A 15,422-nucleotide genomic window follows, 5' to 3' on the forward strand; every position below is an offset into this window, starting at 1 on the left:
GTTCAGTATTTTTCTGGGATTGCCACAAAAGCCTTTTAAAAACCGTCTCAAAACACTCAATAATTTGGTTACTTACAAATTCTTTCACTGCTCCTGAAACAAGGTAAAAGTTGAGGTATCTTTTTAAAGGACACAAAGCTCAGATTCCTAAAAGTTTTCCCCAAGTGCCCTCCCCTGGTTTGCCAAAGTTCACGGCTCTGCCCGGGCTCTGTGAGATGGAAAGAGTGAGGTGGAAGAGGTGAGGGCAGCCTGAGCCAACCCTGCTGCCAAGGGCTTGGTTATGAAACCCAGGGATGCAGCTCTTGAGGACACAACCAGGGAACAGAGAGGATTTCTCCAGCCTGGAGATGCCACACTGGGTGAATTTATCCACAACCCCCTTCCCTTTCAGAGTCACTCAACCAGAGCCACCAGGACCTCGCTCCAACCCCCCCGTGGGACACACCACGAGCTCCTGAGGGCCACAAATGGAACACCTTCAACAGGCATGTTCTGCTTGTGTTCAGTTAAGGGGAGGGAATGAAAGGCAGCCCAGTTTAATAAGCTGCAGATCTGTTCATTCTCTCCCAGAACCTCCGAGGAGGATCAGGGGCTTTTATCTCCCTGACTCTCCAGCACAGGGTGAATAATCACAGCCTGGAATTTGCCATGTCACCTCCCAGCTCCTGGGAGGAATTCTCCCACTCCTGATCCTGGTGACAATGCACATTGTGAGTGGGAATGTCAGCAGGGACAGAGGGAATGTCAGCAGGGACAGTGGGAATGTCAGCAGGGACAGAGGGAATGTCAGCAGGGGCACTGGGAATGTCAGCAGGGGCACTGGGAATGTCAGCAGGGAGAGTGGGAATGTCAGCAGGGACAGTGTTCCCTTCCTCCCTTCCTCACCCCACAGCCCAGGGTGACCTCAGACAACCACCAGCTCTGCTCTCACCTCTGGTTAGAAAGGGAGCAGAAAACTCCCCAGGCCTCCTTCCCCTCCTTGGGGTTTCTTTTGGCTGCTCAGCCCCTCTCTGGGATCACCATTCCCAGAGAAAGGTTCGCTCATAATTACAGGGAAAGAAAACACCTTATCAGGTCAACCCTGATGGATCCCAGGGAGCAAACACAGCACTGCCAGGAAAGGGGCCTCTAGTTGGAATGGTTCCCTGTGCCAGAGGTTCATCAGCACCCAAAATGAAGAGTTGATGTGCTAAAGGACAGTCACCCACAGCCCATCCTGGTGGCAGCTCACGTGGAAAATGAGCAGTAGGAAAATCCTTGTCCTGAGCTTCCTGTGGCTCAGGAGGAGGAGGAGGAGGAGGGGGAAGTGCCACGTGAGGGTGGATTCCCAAGGGAACACAGGGATCTGTGTGTACCACAGGGACAGCAGTGCCTTCCCTCTGGAAAAGGGGAGCTCTGGCAGGTCCCTTCTCCCTGGAAAAGGGGAGCTCTGGCAGGTCCTTTCTCTCTGGAAAAGGGGAGCTCTGGTAGGTCCCTTCCCTCTGGAAAAGGGGAGCTCTGGCAGGTCCCTTCCCTATGGAAAAGGGGAGCTCTGGCAGGTCCCTTCTCTCTGGAAAAGGGGAGCTCTGGCAGGTCCCTTCTCCCTGGAAAAGGGGAGCTCTGGCAGGTCCCTTCTCCCTGGAAAAGGGGAGCTCTGGCAGGTCCCTTCCCCTCCTCTCTGCAGAACTGGAGGGGATGGAACAGAACTTCCTCCAAAAGCTACCTGTGCTGCTCTCAGAGAAATTCATCCTAAACCTGTAGCAGAGGAACACCAGTGCTGCTATTCCCAAGGAAATTTTCCAGTGCAGTGAGCTAAAATCCAGGAATACAGGCTCTGACTTCACCTCTTTGCAGTTTATGCCTCATCTCCAGTAAAAGGCTTCGTTTCCCACCTCCTTTAGGATGAAGGCACAGGGACAATATCCTTCTCGAGGGACAAAAGGCGGGAGAAACATCCCAAACAATTCTTTTTCCACTGCTGCACTTCAGACCCCGTGTGTGACATCAGTCCTGATCCCAGAGGCAAAACTGGGGGTGCACTCAGCCCCCAGCCATCCCAACTGGAATAATGCATTATTCCTGCATGAAAACATATGTTTTTCAAGGCAGGCAGCCATCCATCCGGCTGTTCCGAGGGAGATTGCAGGAGACCTAATTTTATCAGGCAGGGATACAATTCTCCCTGGTTTTTTTTGCTCCCTAAGGACAGGGAGCTGGGCAAAAAAAAGCAGGTTGCCTGACTGCTCACTCAGGCAGGAAGGGGCATCCTGGGCTCACAGGATGGATTAATGGATGCCCTGTAGGCTCCCTGGGCTCCCACCCCTGTGGAATTCAGAGGCCAGAAGACCCAGAATTTGCATCAGCAATTCTCAAGTCAACGAGAACTGGGAAAAGTTTATGTGATAAAACTTTGCTTTTTTGTTTGTTTGTTTGTTTTCCTTTTAATCATCCCCAAGTCCCACCAAATAAAACGAGGTGTTTGCTCACAGGGAGGGAAGTTGAGTTACTGTCACACTGCTATCTTTGGTACAAGCTCAGTGTAACTCAAACAAGGTCCTGCCTGTGTTTACTCCGAGTGGTGCTTCCCAAACCCTGGGCTTTGAAGTCTGAAAAGAACACGAGCTGATGGAAACAGGCCCTTCACTGAGAACACCAGGCAAGAGGAACAACCCAGGAACGACCCAGCACAGGATCCAGGATGAGAAATACAGGTGTGAGGCTTCTCCTGAGGTTTTTCATCAGGAGTGCAACGGGAAAATCCGTGGAGCAGATGGAATGCTGCTGCCCATGGAGCATCCATTAGCTGTAAATCACTGTTTCCTCACACATGGTGCAAATGTAAAGACTCTTCCATCCTAATTAATCCTGGCCTGGTGGTTATTCCCTGATTTCACAAGCTCTCCAACAAATTTTGGGACTGAGTCGGCCCCAGCTGAGGAATGTTTCAATCCCCCTCTCTCCGGATCCAGGCCCAAAAAGCAAGTGAGGGAGTCACGGAGAGCTTCAGGAAATGCTTTTTCTGACTGAGACCAAACCATCCTGAGAAATTATCTGCTCATTGTCTTTGAGAGAAATGCAAACAGGAACTCTCCGGCTCCCCAGCCCGTCCCTCGGGAACGCTCGCCATGAGTTCACTCTTTTGGCTCCTGAAAAACTTGCCACTGAACAAACACGATAAATCCAGGGAGCAGAGAACTCCAGGACAAACACTGATCAGGGGAGAGGGGCTCAGGAAGGAACCATCACCCTTTTTTTTTCCCACCACATCACCCCAGAAGCTGGTGGGGCTCTCCACGGGCACCTCCCCTGCGGAGCCCCAAGGATTGCATGGCAATCCTTGGGAAGAGCAGCAGTTGCCTCTGTGCAGCTCCCCTGCCACCCATCACATCTGCTGCTCAATATTTCATGCTCCAGAATCCAAAATAGCAAGCTGAGCACCAGCTATGTAGGACACCACCAGGGCAAACCCCGAGCGAGGCGGCTCCGACGGGGCTGGGGAGCGTCCCCGGCCCCAGGATCCAGCTGGAATGGCAAATATCCCCCATCCTGGGAGCACTCAGAGTCCTAAAGGACAAACTGGGAATCCTTGCTACCAGATAGCCCCTCCTCCCAGCTGAGGGAACTGGTTCCAGCTCCTGCAGAGCTTCAGAGAAGCCGGGGAGGAGGTGCAGGACTCTCTTTAAAGCCTCTAATTTCCTCCTCTCCCCAAGGCAAAGGGTCAGAGCTGCAGCTTTTAAAAACAGCCCCAAACTCGGTCCTCATTTCCTAAGTGTAAAAGGGACAACGCAGAAATATGCACATTCTTTAAGTCTCCCGGTCACCCTTTATTATTCCAGCCTGGATGCTCCAAAAACCTTCCTCCCCTTCCCCGTGGCTCACATGCTTCAGTCACTGCACCAGCAGCAAACCCGACTCCCACTCGCAGGAGCCAAAATACTCCTTCCAGTGTTTGTGTTTAACTCCCTCTCTCCAAACCATTAATCACTGGAATCACCCTGCCCTGGCCATCTGCAGGGCAGAGATGTGGGATCATCCTGGGGACCTTCTGTTTGCCCCCACTGGGGCTTTGCTCCTCTTGCTGGATTTCCTTTTCCTGTGGCACAGACACTGTGTGCTCCACGTCTGCAACACTTCTTCCCGGGCTGCAAGTCTTAAAAAAAACCCCCACAGTTCCATCTGCAGTGAAGGATCTTTGTCAGGATCTTTGCAGAGCCAACCAAGGCTGGGAGGATGATCCCTGGGTGAGCACAGCCAGCTCCCTGTGACAGCCTCCAAGAGGGGTTTTTTTGGGGGCATTTCAAAGCTCTCAGAGCTGTGCCTGTGCTGGCTGCACACAGAGACACAGATTTTCTCAGCAGATTTGGGGCCCATCCGCTCTCAGTCAGTCCTGCAGGTAAATTAAGGAAGCAACATAAAAGCTTTCCCAGTGCTGGTTTTGCCTAATGCAAGACTTGTGGGTGAGATGCTGCATAAATGCACAAAAACCACCTGCAAGTCCTGTTACAGCTACGAGAGGATCAGATCTGACTTGCTTGTGTTTGTAAAGCTCCTCTTCAACCTTTCCTGGGCTTTGCCCACAGTTCCCCTCCGAGTGGGGGGAGAAACTCAAGCGAAACCTTTCTGCTCCCTCAGCACAATCCAGCACAATCCAGCCCCTGCTCAGACAATGACTTCCCTTGGCTCTGTAATTTAAATTCTGTGCTTGGGCTGCTTAATCTATTAAAAAAAAAAAAAAAGGCCCTCACCTCCTCTGACAGGCGCCTGGCAATCAAGGGCTGCAAACTGAAACGCTCAATTTCTGAGAGATCGCAGAAATACCCCCATTCCAGAGGAAATTCTCCAGCCAAACAAAACAGAGGCTCTACCCACTTGCTTGAGTCAACACGTTTCCTTCCAGTAAGGTTCCATCCCATCTGGCTGCCCTTCAGTCCCAGGGCTTCCACCGTTTTGCTGATCCTCTTTTTTCCACGTGTGCCACCATCCCTGGTGTTCCTTCAGCTCCCAAAAACCCCTCACACCCAGAGCCTCAGCCCCAAAAACACCTCACACACAGCCCTGCTCTGCAGACAGAGCCTCAGCTCCCAAAAACCCCTCAAATCCAGAGCCTCAGCCCCAAAAACACCTCACACACAGTCCTGCTCTGCAGACAGACCCTCAGCTCCCAAAAACCCCTCACACCCAGAGCCTCAGCCCCAAAAACACCTCACACACAGCCCTGCTCTGCAAACGGAGTCTCAGGTACCCAAAAATCCCTCACACCCAGCCCTGCTCTTCAGACAGAGCTTCAGCTCCCAAAAATCCCTCACACACAGAGCTCTGCTCTGCAGACCCTCAGCTCCCAAAAATCCCTCTCACACCCAGCCCTGCTCTGCAGACAGATCCTCAGCCCCCAAAAACCCCTCACAGAACCCAGAGGGGACTGAAATGACACTTCAGGCCTGAGCTCCTGTCACTTGGAAGTGGAGTTCCCCTCCCCTCCCTCGACATTCAGACCCCACCAGCTGGGGTTCACTCCACTGCTACCCCTTTCCTGCTCCACAAACCTCAGGCAAGGCAGAAACCAGGGGGAAACAAGCCCCAGCAGCCAAATAAGCTCTTTAGGAGGGTGTTTAACCCTCACAGAGCCAGGCTGGGCCCTGCAGTGGGGCCTGGGAGGCAGCTGTGCTGCTGTCCTTGCTGTCCTGCTGTCCTTTGTCCTGCTGTCCTGCTGTCCTTTGTCCTGCTGTCCCTGCCACACCTCCAGGAGAACACACCTCCCCACACAGGCAGCACCAGAGTCCTGTAACGTGCCCTGTCTGAACCAAACCCTCTGATGGTGCCTAATTAGAGCCTTTGAACCTGGATATTCCAGAGTTTCCCCACTAATGGCTGGCAGGAGGGAGGTCGATGTGAGAAGAAAGCTTCAAAATTTCACCCAGAAGTGGAAGAGCACCCAGACACCCCCAGTATCAACCTTTTCCACTGGATTCAACCATTTCCCCTGTTCTGTGAACCCCTCAGCACGCCCTGAGAACACCCCAAGGAACGGCAGCAGGTGGTGGATCCAAAGTCACCTCCTCTCAGCAGCTGCAGCTCAGCCCCAAGGTGTGAGACTGAGCTCCTGTCTCACCCTCAGACACGTGAAAATAAGGGGAGGGAAAAAGTCTCCTTTAAAGTTCACATCCCTGGCACTTTCACTCCTGAAACAGGAGCAGATGCAAATAGGAAGACAGCCCTTCCCACCATTAGGGATGCACAATGTGGGTGTTACTGACAGATGAAGAAAAGCACTAGGAAAGAAAAATATCCCAAAAGTGAGAAAAGAAGGAAAACATGAGTAATGAGCAGGTTCCAGGTTTCCCACAGCTCCATGACCCAATTCTCAGCTGATACACAGTTATTGTTACTTGAACATCCTTACTCAGAGGCAGCCACACTGATCCCTCTGTGAGGGAACTGGGGGGGTCTCTCTAAATTCAGATTTGGGCAGAATGTTCTGATAGGAGACAACAGAAGCCTTATGCACACTCAGGAATAAATGAGTTTGAATCCAAACCACCTCTGAGGGCCAAGACTCACAATAAGAGGCCGTTTCTGTGGATCACTGAACAATTCCTGTTTCCTGAGCCACGTCCCACTGCTTCCCTCAGACTGTCACTTCCACCCTGACCACCAGGAACAACCCAGAGGCACAATCAGTCCTGTTGCTCTGCCTGCACAGACTCTGTTCCTTGAGGAAGTCTCCTGGCTCACCATTGCAAACCCTGATTTCTCTTTCCAGCCCACACCACCCTGATCCTGCTCCACTTTGCATCCTGCTCTTGCTGACACAGCACCTTCCACGAGCACGACGCCAGAGAAGGGTTTTAATACTTATATTTCCCCCCTGTTTTGGTACAAATTCTCGACTCTGTGGTGGTTAATGGGAACACAGCCCCTGCATTAAAGCTCCCTGCAAGGCTCAGCACGCAGCAGGCTCTGTGTTCCCAGGCAGCATTCCCTGCACCTGGAGCCAGGTACTCCCCTGCTGTCACATCATCCAGCAGGGACAGAGCCACCTCAGGGACCCCAGGCTGCTCCCCTGCAGCTGCAGGTCCTCTCCTCTCCCAAAATCAGCCTGTTCCTACCCAAAAAAAACCCAAAAAACCCTGACAGAAACATTTACACAGTCAACAGTCAGGCCCGGGGACAGATAAAGCTGCAAACAAGGGGGTGGGAAAAAAAGGGATCAAGTGTTCTTATCTGAGCAACAACTGAGCAGTTACACAGGGAGCCCTGCTGCCATTTTTAATAAAATGCTTCCATTCAATATTGTTTACTGTCAACAGCCCTTGGTTATATTCAGCTGAACAATGCACACACAGCCCTCAAAATCCCTCAGCTTAAGCCTCGAACTAGGGCGTGTTTTTCAAGAACTCCACAATGACATTACCTTACTCCCCTTCCCAGGTCAGACCTCAGTTATCTCAGCAGCAACATCCCCCTGAAATACGTTCCCAAGAGCTCGGGGACCCAAAATTCTTTGTACTCACAGGGGAGGGTTTTTTTTTTGACAGAGAAAGTGATTTGCACAAACAAATCCTCGGCGCCCACGTCAAGAAATCCGAGTATTAAACCACAAAGGGGCAGCGGATTTAACACTCAGAGAATTCCTTGCATAACCCACAAAACTTCCCTCTGTAGCAACTGAAGTTGGAGGTATTTGAGGAGCTCGTTAAGGATTAGTGGGATGTCACAGCAGCCACTCCAGCAGCAGCAGCTCATTTATTCCCAAGTTTGCAGCACAACCCATCACAGGGGTCAGACCATAACAGGCTCTCAGTGCCACAAGAAACAAACTTCAGAAAACGCTTAAAACACTCAGTGAACTCTCTGAAAAGCATCGACCCCCTATTTAATGCTGCATTTTGAGACAGTCCCTCAATTCTTTGTTATCACAGAGTCCCCCAGAGCAAACCCCGGACAGTTTATCGGCTCTAGGTAAATGTTTGCTGAAGGTATGTCTGAAAAACACCTCACAAAAACCCCCCAGCCAGCCAACAGCGGGGGTTTAACTCCAGCCAGGCTGTGGCAGGAGAGCAGTGCCATGGCCTTTTCAGCTGGCAGTGCCAGCGTGGGCAGCCCCCAGCTCAGGGAGTGAATTCCTCATCTCCAAAGGGTGAATAAGTCTCTTTTATGCACTGTGGGCTCTGGGGATAAACAGAGCGAAGCAGGATGTTCCTGCAACTTCATTTTTCTTAATTTTTAATACTAACAGAGACGTGGATGACGCTTGTAGGGTCCCTTCCAGCTCGGGATATTCTGATTCTATGGTTATCCCAGCCACGGAATGGACCCTCCCGAGAAGCCACTGATTTTGGCATCGAGCTCAGTGCCCTGACAGAGGGAGGAAAATTAAAGATATGCAAATCTGAGCTACCTGCTCTGCAACCTTCCCCCCCCTCAGCTCCATCCCGCAAGGGAGGTTCACAACAAAGCTGCACCGAGAGAGCAGCATTGGAAACGCTGGGAAACAAAGAACGAACCCACGGCAAAAAAAAAAAAAAAATAAAAAAACCCACCGAAACAACACCAAAAAAAAAAAAAAAAGGCAGGGAAAAAAAAAAAAAAAAAAAAGCGCATGCTCCGAAGAGATTATGGCAAAAAAAAAAAAGAACTTATTCAGAAAGTGGGAAGAACACGGGGTTTGTCTTCATTTATGTGCCCGAAGTTCCTGCGGCTCCCCCGCCCCAGAACGGGCTGTCCCGGGGTCTCCCCCGCCCGCTCCGCATCCTCATCCCTGGGGAACGACGGGGAAGAGAAAAACCCTCCCGGGATGGGGGTCGGGTCACCCAGCCCAGCCAAAGGCTCCCCCCGGGGTCGGGAGAGGGGGGGTCTGTTGGGGGCTTCCCCTGGACCAGTCGGGGGGTCCCGCGGGGTCGGGGGAGTCGTTCGGGGGGTCCCCCGAGGGTCAGTCAGGGGGTCCCTCGGGGACAGCCGGGGGGTCCCTCGGGGGATTCCCCCCCCCAGACGATGCTCCCAGCGCGGGGGGCCCCCGAGGGTCAGTCAGGGGGTCAGTCAGGGGGTCCCTCGGGGACAGTCGGGGGGTCCCTCGGGGGTCAGTCGGGGGATTCCCCCCCCCCCAGACGATGCTCCCAGCGCGGGGGTCCCCCCGGGTTCAGCCGGGAGGTGCCCCCAGACACGACCCCAACCCGCAGCCCGGGCCCTTCCTCCTCGCCCGGACGGACCCCGGAGCCTCATCCACAACCCCCCCCCCCTCCACCATTCCCGTCCTCCTCGCCGTCCCCACCCGCTCCCGCACCCCCCGAACCCGCCGGGCCGGGATTCGCGGCGCTCCCCCCGCCCCGCTCACCTTCCGACAGCTCCAGCTCCAGCTCGGCCAGCTGCTCGCGGACCTCGCGGGGCAGCGAGGAGACGGCCGCGGGCGCGGCGGGTTCTGCCATGGCGGCGGGGGCCGGGGCCGGGGCAGGGGCAGGGGCAGGCTCGGGTCGCTCCGGGCTCAGCGGCCGCGGGGCGCTGCGGGGGCAGCGGGAGCGGCCTCAGGCTCGGCCGCCATCGCGGAGCGCGGCGCCGCCGACCACGTGACCGCCGTGTGGCCCCGCGTCCGTCCCCGTCTCCCCCCCCCCCCCCCCGCCCCTCACCCGCAGCGCCCCCGCGCGGCCCCGCCCCGCGCTGCGCGCGCGCGCCCGCCCCTCAGGCCGCGGGAGCGGGAGCCGGGATCGGGATGTGGGGACGTCTCCCGGTTCCCCGGCCCGCATCCCCAGCGCGGTCTCCGCTCCTCGCTCCCGGGCCCGCAGCCGCTCCCGGGCCCCGCTCCTGCTCCTCGTCCCGGAAGCCGCTCCCGGTCCCTGCTGCTAATCCAGGTCCCCGGAGCCGCTCCCGATCCATCCCACACCGGCTCCTGGGCTCGGAGCCGCTCCCGATCCATCCCACACCGGCTCCTGGGCTCGGAGCCGCTCCCGGTTCCACTCAAGGTCCCCCCGATACCGCTCCCGGTCTCCGCTTTTGATCCCAGACACGCTCCCGGCCCCGCTTCCCGTCCCTGCTCCTGGAGATGCTCCCGGTCCCCATTCCCACTGCCCCCCCTCTCCCAGTTCCCTCTCCTGGTCCCGGAGCCACTCCCGGTCCCCATTCCTGCTCCTGGTCGTCATTCCCACTGCCCCCCCTCTCCCAGCTCCCTCTCCTGGTCCCAGAGCCGCTCCCAATCCCAGTTCCCTCTCCCAGTCCCAGACCTGCTCCTGGTCCCAGAGCCACTCCCGGTCCCCATTCCCTCTCCAGGTCTCCATTCCCTCTCCTGGTCCCTGCTCCCGCTCCCCATTCCCACTGCCCCCTCCCAGTTCCCTCTCCCAGTCCCAGAGCCACTCCCGGTCCCAATTCCCACTCCCGGTCCCCATTCCCATTCCCTGTCCCAATCCCAGCCCTGGGTGTGCCTCGGCCCTCCCTGGGGGGTTCCCCCCATTCCCCCATCCCCACACACCACTAAGAGTTCAGGGATTTGTGTTTTAGGGTTTTTTTTTTTTGTTTTTTTTTTTTTGTTTTGTTTTGGCTTTTTTTTTTTCTCTTTTAAATCAGCTTTATTTTTCTAACTGTTATTTCAATTTCCCATAGCACCTTGGCAATGTCAAAAACAAATACAAATACATGTATTATCATTTGAACATTTAAAGCATGAACCTACTTTACACAAATTTCGTTTTGGACAGTTTTGACAACAGGAATAAACCAGAACAGACAGTCTAAAAGCCAGATAAAGTTGCTTTTTTTCTCCTTTCCTACCACTTTGAAGAGAGATCGTCAATGCCAAGGGGAAGCTGGATTCATCCGGGAGGAACAAGATGTCTGTAATAACTCGAGCTCAATATATTATCTGAATATTTTGTATTCTATAAAAATTAGAACAAAACCCATTTATGCACAGTCTGTTTACATTTGAAGTTGCTTTTTTTTTTTTTTTTTTTTGGAAACTGTATCCACAACTGAAGCTCCATAAAAATAAACCTCTGGTTCTTAAATATAAAATTTTAAAGTTGTTACAGGTTAGTTTGCAGATGGATTTTTTATTTTTTTATTTTTTTTTTTTCAGAAATAAGTTGCTTTTAACTCCATTTCGAGTCCTCCCAACTGTACATTAAAAACAGACTCAATGAACCTCTTGAAGTGCCTGAGCTAAAGGCACTTAAGAGAAGAGCCAAACTAAAATAACTACAACAAACCCAAAATTATGTACCATCCTAAAGGAAGCTCAGACTAATATGTAATATATACACGCAAAGAAGAGCATGATAAATCATTCAGATTAATGGCAACAATCTTACGTTTCAGAAGGAAATATCAAAATTAGAAACAAACAAACAAACAAACAAAAAAAAAAACCTCTATTGCATATCTGTAGTAATCAAGGATTTTACAAAAAAAACCTCATCAGAAGCCGTTTTTTTCCCCCCGAAGTGCATTTCTGTTGCATCGTCTGTAATAACAAGGGTGCATTTTTACAAATTTAAAATATCATCTGTACATACCAGGATATCTCAGCCCAGGGGAACCCACCTGGGGACAGTAAAAATCGCAGACAGTTCCAAGACAATTAAGCTGATATCGACAAAGAAGTAAGGCCATAGCTATTTAACTACAGTAAAGCATTGATTAAGTCACTTATTTGCTACTGATCTGCCACAGTATCATCTTTCTCTTCTGGTTAATAAGTGGGTTACTTTATTTTTATTTTATTTTATTTTTTTTTTTTTAGCATTTTTAAATTTATTTCTTTTTATTTTTTTTTAAACCTACAGCTAGGACTGCACCATGGTAACTGTGCCAGGCTAATTTAAAAAAACGAAACGAAACGACGAGAGCAGGAATGTAAGATACTATAAAACTAACTCAGTGTTAGAAACCCAAAGAAATAGAACCTTTTTTTTTTTTTTTTTGCACTTTTTTCATCTATCACATGCAAAAAAAAGAATTCCTCCTCCTTTCACTCCCCCAGCAGAAGCACAAGAGGGGGGGGGGGGTCAATTTTTTCCACGTAATTTGGAAAAGAACTGAACTGGGAAGTGTTTCTGCCTCTACCAAAACTCTGAAAACAAAGTCCCAGCTCCTAAAGCTACAAGTCAGGTGGGATTTGCACCTCCTGGGATTTTAAGATCAGCAGAGCAGGACAATTTGCCTTCACATCCCCCCAGGAACCTCCAAGAACTGTTGTCACCTCAAGTGTCCCCCCCCTGGAAACAGGGACAGTTTGAGCTCTGCTGGCACCAAGAAATCCAGCAGTGGGCCTGGCTCCAAACCTCTGCTTTGTCCCAGTTTCCCCAGTCTGGCCAACAGGCAAACTGGTGGGGAGGGACTCAAGGCCCTGCCCAAGCCCAGCCCAGGGAGGAGAAGGGAACAGCCCCAGAATCCTGGGGCACAACTCCCACCCCACAACCTCTGTGTCCACTTGGGAATTTCCCCCTGCACGGAAAAGGATAAAAAGGAAAAGGAACCAAACCCCAAACCACAGCTGGAAAGGGTGGAAGGGAAAGGCTCCTGTGAAATCCCTGCACCCAGGTAGGAAATCAGGAACTCCCAGGCCCCCAAGCTGAGAGAGGCTGGGATGTGCTGGGAAAAGCCAAGTCACAGCCTGACTGGCATTCACTGCCCAAGAGCCACGACCTGCTGCTGGAAATGCACTCCCAGGACACCCAGAGCACCCCTTCCCATCTCCCAGGACACCCAGAGCACCCCTTCCCATCTCCCAGGACACCCAGAGCATCCCTTCCCATCTCCCAGGGACACCCAGAGCATCCCTTCCCATCTCCCAGGACACCCAGAGCATCCCTTCCCATCTCCCAGGGACACCCAGAGCATCCCTTCCCATCTCCCAGGACACCCAGAGCATCCCTTCCCATCTCCCAGGACACCCAGAGCATCCCTTCCCATCTCCCAGGACACCCAGAGCACCCCTTCCCATCTCCCACGAGGACTGAGCTGCAGCTGGTTGGGTTTTCCCCTCCTCTGACCAGTCCCATTTCCCCATCCAGGTCCTCTCAGCACCACCAGGTCACTCCAGCAGATGGATCAGGGAATTCTGATCCCCACCTGCAGCAGATCCCACACAATTCCTGCTCGGATCAGCCCATGGGCACCCCGACACTTCCTCAGCCTCCCAAGCACAGGGCACATCTCCCACTTCTCCCCCAGACACCTGTGACCATCCCACAGGTTCATTTTGTTCCAGTTTGGGCTGCAGGAATCGTTTAAAAGCCTTTAGAACGAACCCAACTTTGCACTTCAGAGCTTTTGACACTCGAAATGTTTCAAGCTTCCCTCTCATTCCAACAAGCTCAGCATCACCAAAGTAAAGGGAGAAGGGTCTGTAAGAATCCCTAAACCATAGATGTGATGATTTTTTTTTTACTAAATTAAAAAAAAACAAAAAAAACCCACCAAAAAAACAACAAACCTCCCAGTACAGGTAGTTTGAAAGTGAATAATGGTTTTGGTTTTTTTTAATATATATATTTTTATATATATATATATATATATATGTATACACACTACAGGACTCGAGGGAACGGCAGGAAGCTGAGTCAGGGGGAGGTTTTAGGTGGGATCTCAGGAAAAAGTTCTTCCCCCAGAGGGTGGGTGGGCACTGGAACAGGCTCCTCAGGGAAGTGGTCACAGCTCCAAGCCTGTCTGACTTCAAGAAGCGTTTGGGCAACGCTCTCAGGCACATGGTGGGAATTTTGGGGGGGGTCCTGGGCAGGGCCAGGAGTTGGACTCGATGATCCTGACGGGTCCCTTCCAGCTCAGCCTATTCTATGGTTCTATTTCTAACCCCATGCGTAGAAAGGAACAGTTAACTGCATAAATACATCATATCGTGTTAGGAATCAACTCAAAGCAACTGCCAAGCTGAATAATAAGTTAGAGAAATGACAACTCTGGCTTTATATATATATTTATAAAAATAGATATGAGTGTTCTCCAAGCAGTTGATAGAGAATCCCTACTGAGGCCGAGGGTTATCTGGCTTAAGAAACTCAGAAGATGAAAAATTTCACAGTTATTTTTAACTGCCACTTACATTCATTCTATGGCAACACGAGCATATATTAATTACTAAGATGGTTACGGAATATAATCACAATTGAGTTTTTTTCCAGTGTTCACAACTTACGACTTTTTAAATTTGTACACTTGCTAGTCACTAAAACAAACAAACAAAAAAACCTAAAAAAAAAAAAGGACCAAAAAAAAAAGGAGGAAAAAAATAAAAATGTGATTCTTACTGCTGGAAGCTACTTTTCCCTAATGCTTTATACAGAACTCTGAACCCTGGCATGCTGATTTTGGCAGATTAATGCGCTGAATGTTCCTATTTCGGTCATTAATCACCCTGAAACTTAACCACTTACTGCACAATAGTGTTGCAAATTCAGGCAGCACACAGCTGGCAAGGTGCCACCTTTCCAGCAGCTTCTCTGAACATGAGGGGGTTTCAAACTCTTCACCTTTAGTTCCACTTTAAACAGTTCCAACCAGTCAGTTGCTACCACATCAGCTGTAAACAACGAGCTCCCCAGATGTAAAAACCCTGATCTCTGGAGGCCAACCAGCCTGTTCCAGAGGCAGGACAAAGAAAACCCGGCTCTGGTTTGCTGCCAGCCACCCAGAGAGGATGGTGAGTGCCCAGAGTTCCCACCTGCCAGGGCAGAATTCCACATCTGCAGCCGGAATTTCCAGGCTCTTTACCTGTGCAGCCACACTGTGGGGCCACTGGGCCTGCCTCAGGAAAACCACACTACAGTCTGTAATAAAGAAATCAGAGAAAGTAACAAGAGAAGGGGAAAAAAAAAAAAAAAGCAAACAAACAAAACCCCAAACCTAAGAAGTTGCCCTCAAAAGGAGGCGAGGAGAAAAAGGGCAAATTAAAAACTCTGACGTGCTCCTTCTGCCTCCTCCCATCCACGCCCTCTCCTCTACAGTCCCAGAATCCTGCAAAAATTACACTTTTTAAAAAGCTCGCTGAATGGATCATTAGTAAGGTCAAGAGACTCTACTTCAGGCTGGAAAGACGAGGTTCAACTACAGCAGTACATTGGGTTTTCATCGTCAGTGGCCGAGCGATGACGACGGCTCCGGCTGCAGGAGGGTCTGCAGTGCAAGGCCACCCATGGCACACACACCAGCCCACAAAGCCAAATGTTAAATAGGTTAAAAAAAAAAAAAAGAGTTCTAATTTTACAGAAATGCTCATTATTTCATTTTTTTTTTTTTCAAAAATAATATTCTCTTATCCTTTTTTTTTTTTTTTCTCCTCCTCCTCCCACGCCGAGGGACAGGTTAATTCATCCAAGTCAGATCCTTTCTCTTTGTCAGAACTCCACTTTCACAAGCTTGCCCCAAACCCCGATTTTTCAAGCGGGGAAAAAACCCCCCTCTGCAAATTAAAAAAAAAAACCAAAAAAAAAAAAAAAAAAATA

General features: G+C 51.2%; 1 protein-coding gene across 3 annotated transcripts in view; it reads right to left on the reverse strand.

The window, feature by feature from the left end:
• The window catches only part of DIP2B (disco interacting protein 2 homolog B), a 63,604-nt gene extending 54,078 nt beyond the window's left edge, over positions 1-9,526 (reverse strand). For all 3 annotated transcript variants that reach the window (XM_051771396.1, XM_051771395.1, XM_051771394.1), the window contains exon 1: positions 9,311-9,526. In XM_051771396.1, coding sequence (XP_051627356.1) covers positions 9,311-9,401 — 91 coding nt within the window. In that variant the 5' untranslated portion in view covers positions 9,402-9,526. The remainder of the gene's footprint in view (positions 1-9,310) is intronic.
• Positions 9,527-15,422: the final 5,896 nt, after the last annotated feature.

The sequence above is a fragment of the Manacus candei genome, unplaced genomic scaffold (assembly GCF_025592945.1).
Source record: "Manacus candei isolate 608988 ecotype Guabito, Panama unplaced genomic scaffold, ASM2559294v1 h1tg000132l, whole genome shotgun sequence".
NCBI classification, from domain to species: Eukaryota; Metazoa; Chordata; class Aves; order Passeriformes; family Pipridae; genus Manacus; species Manacus candei.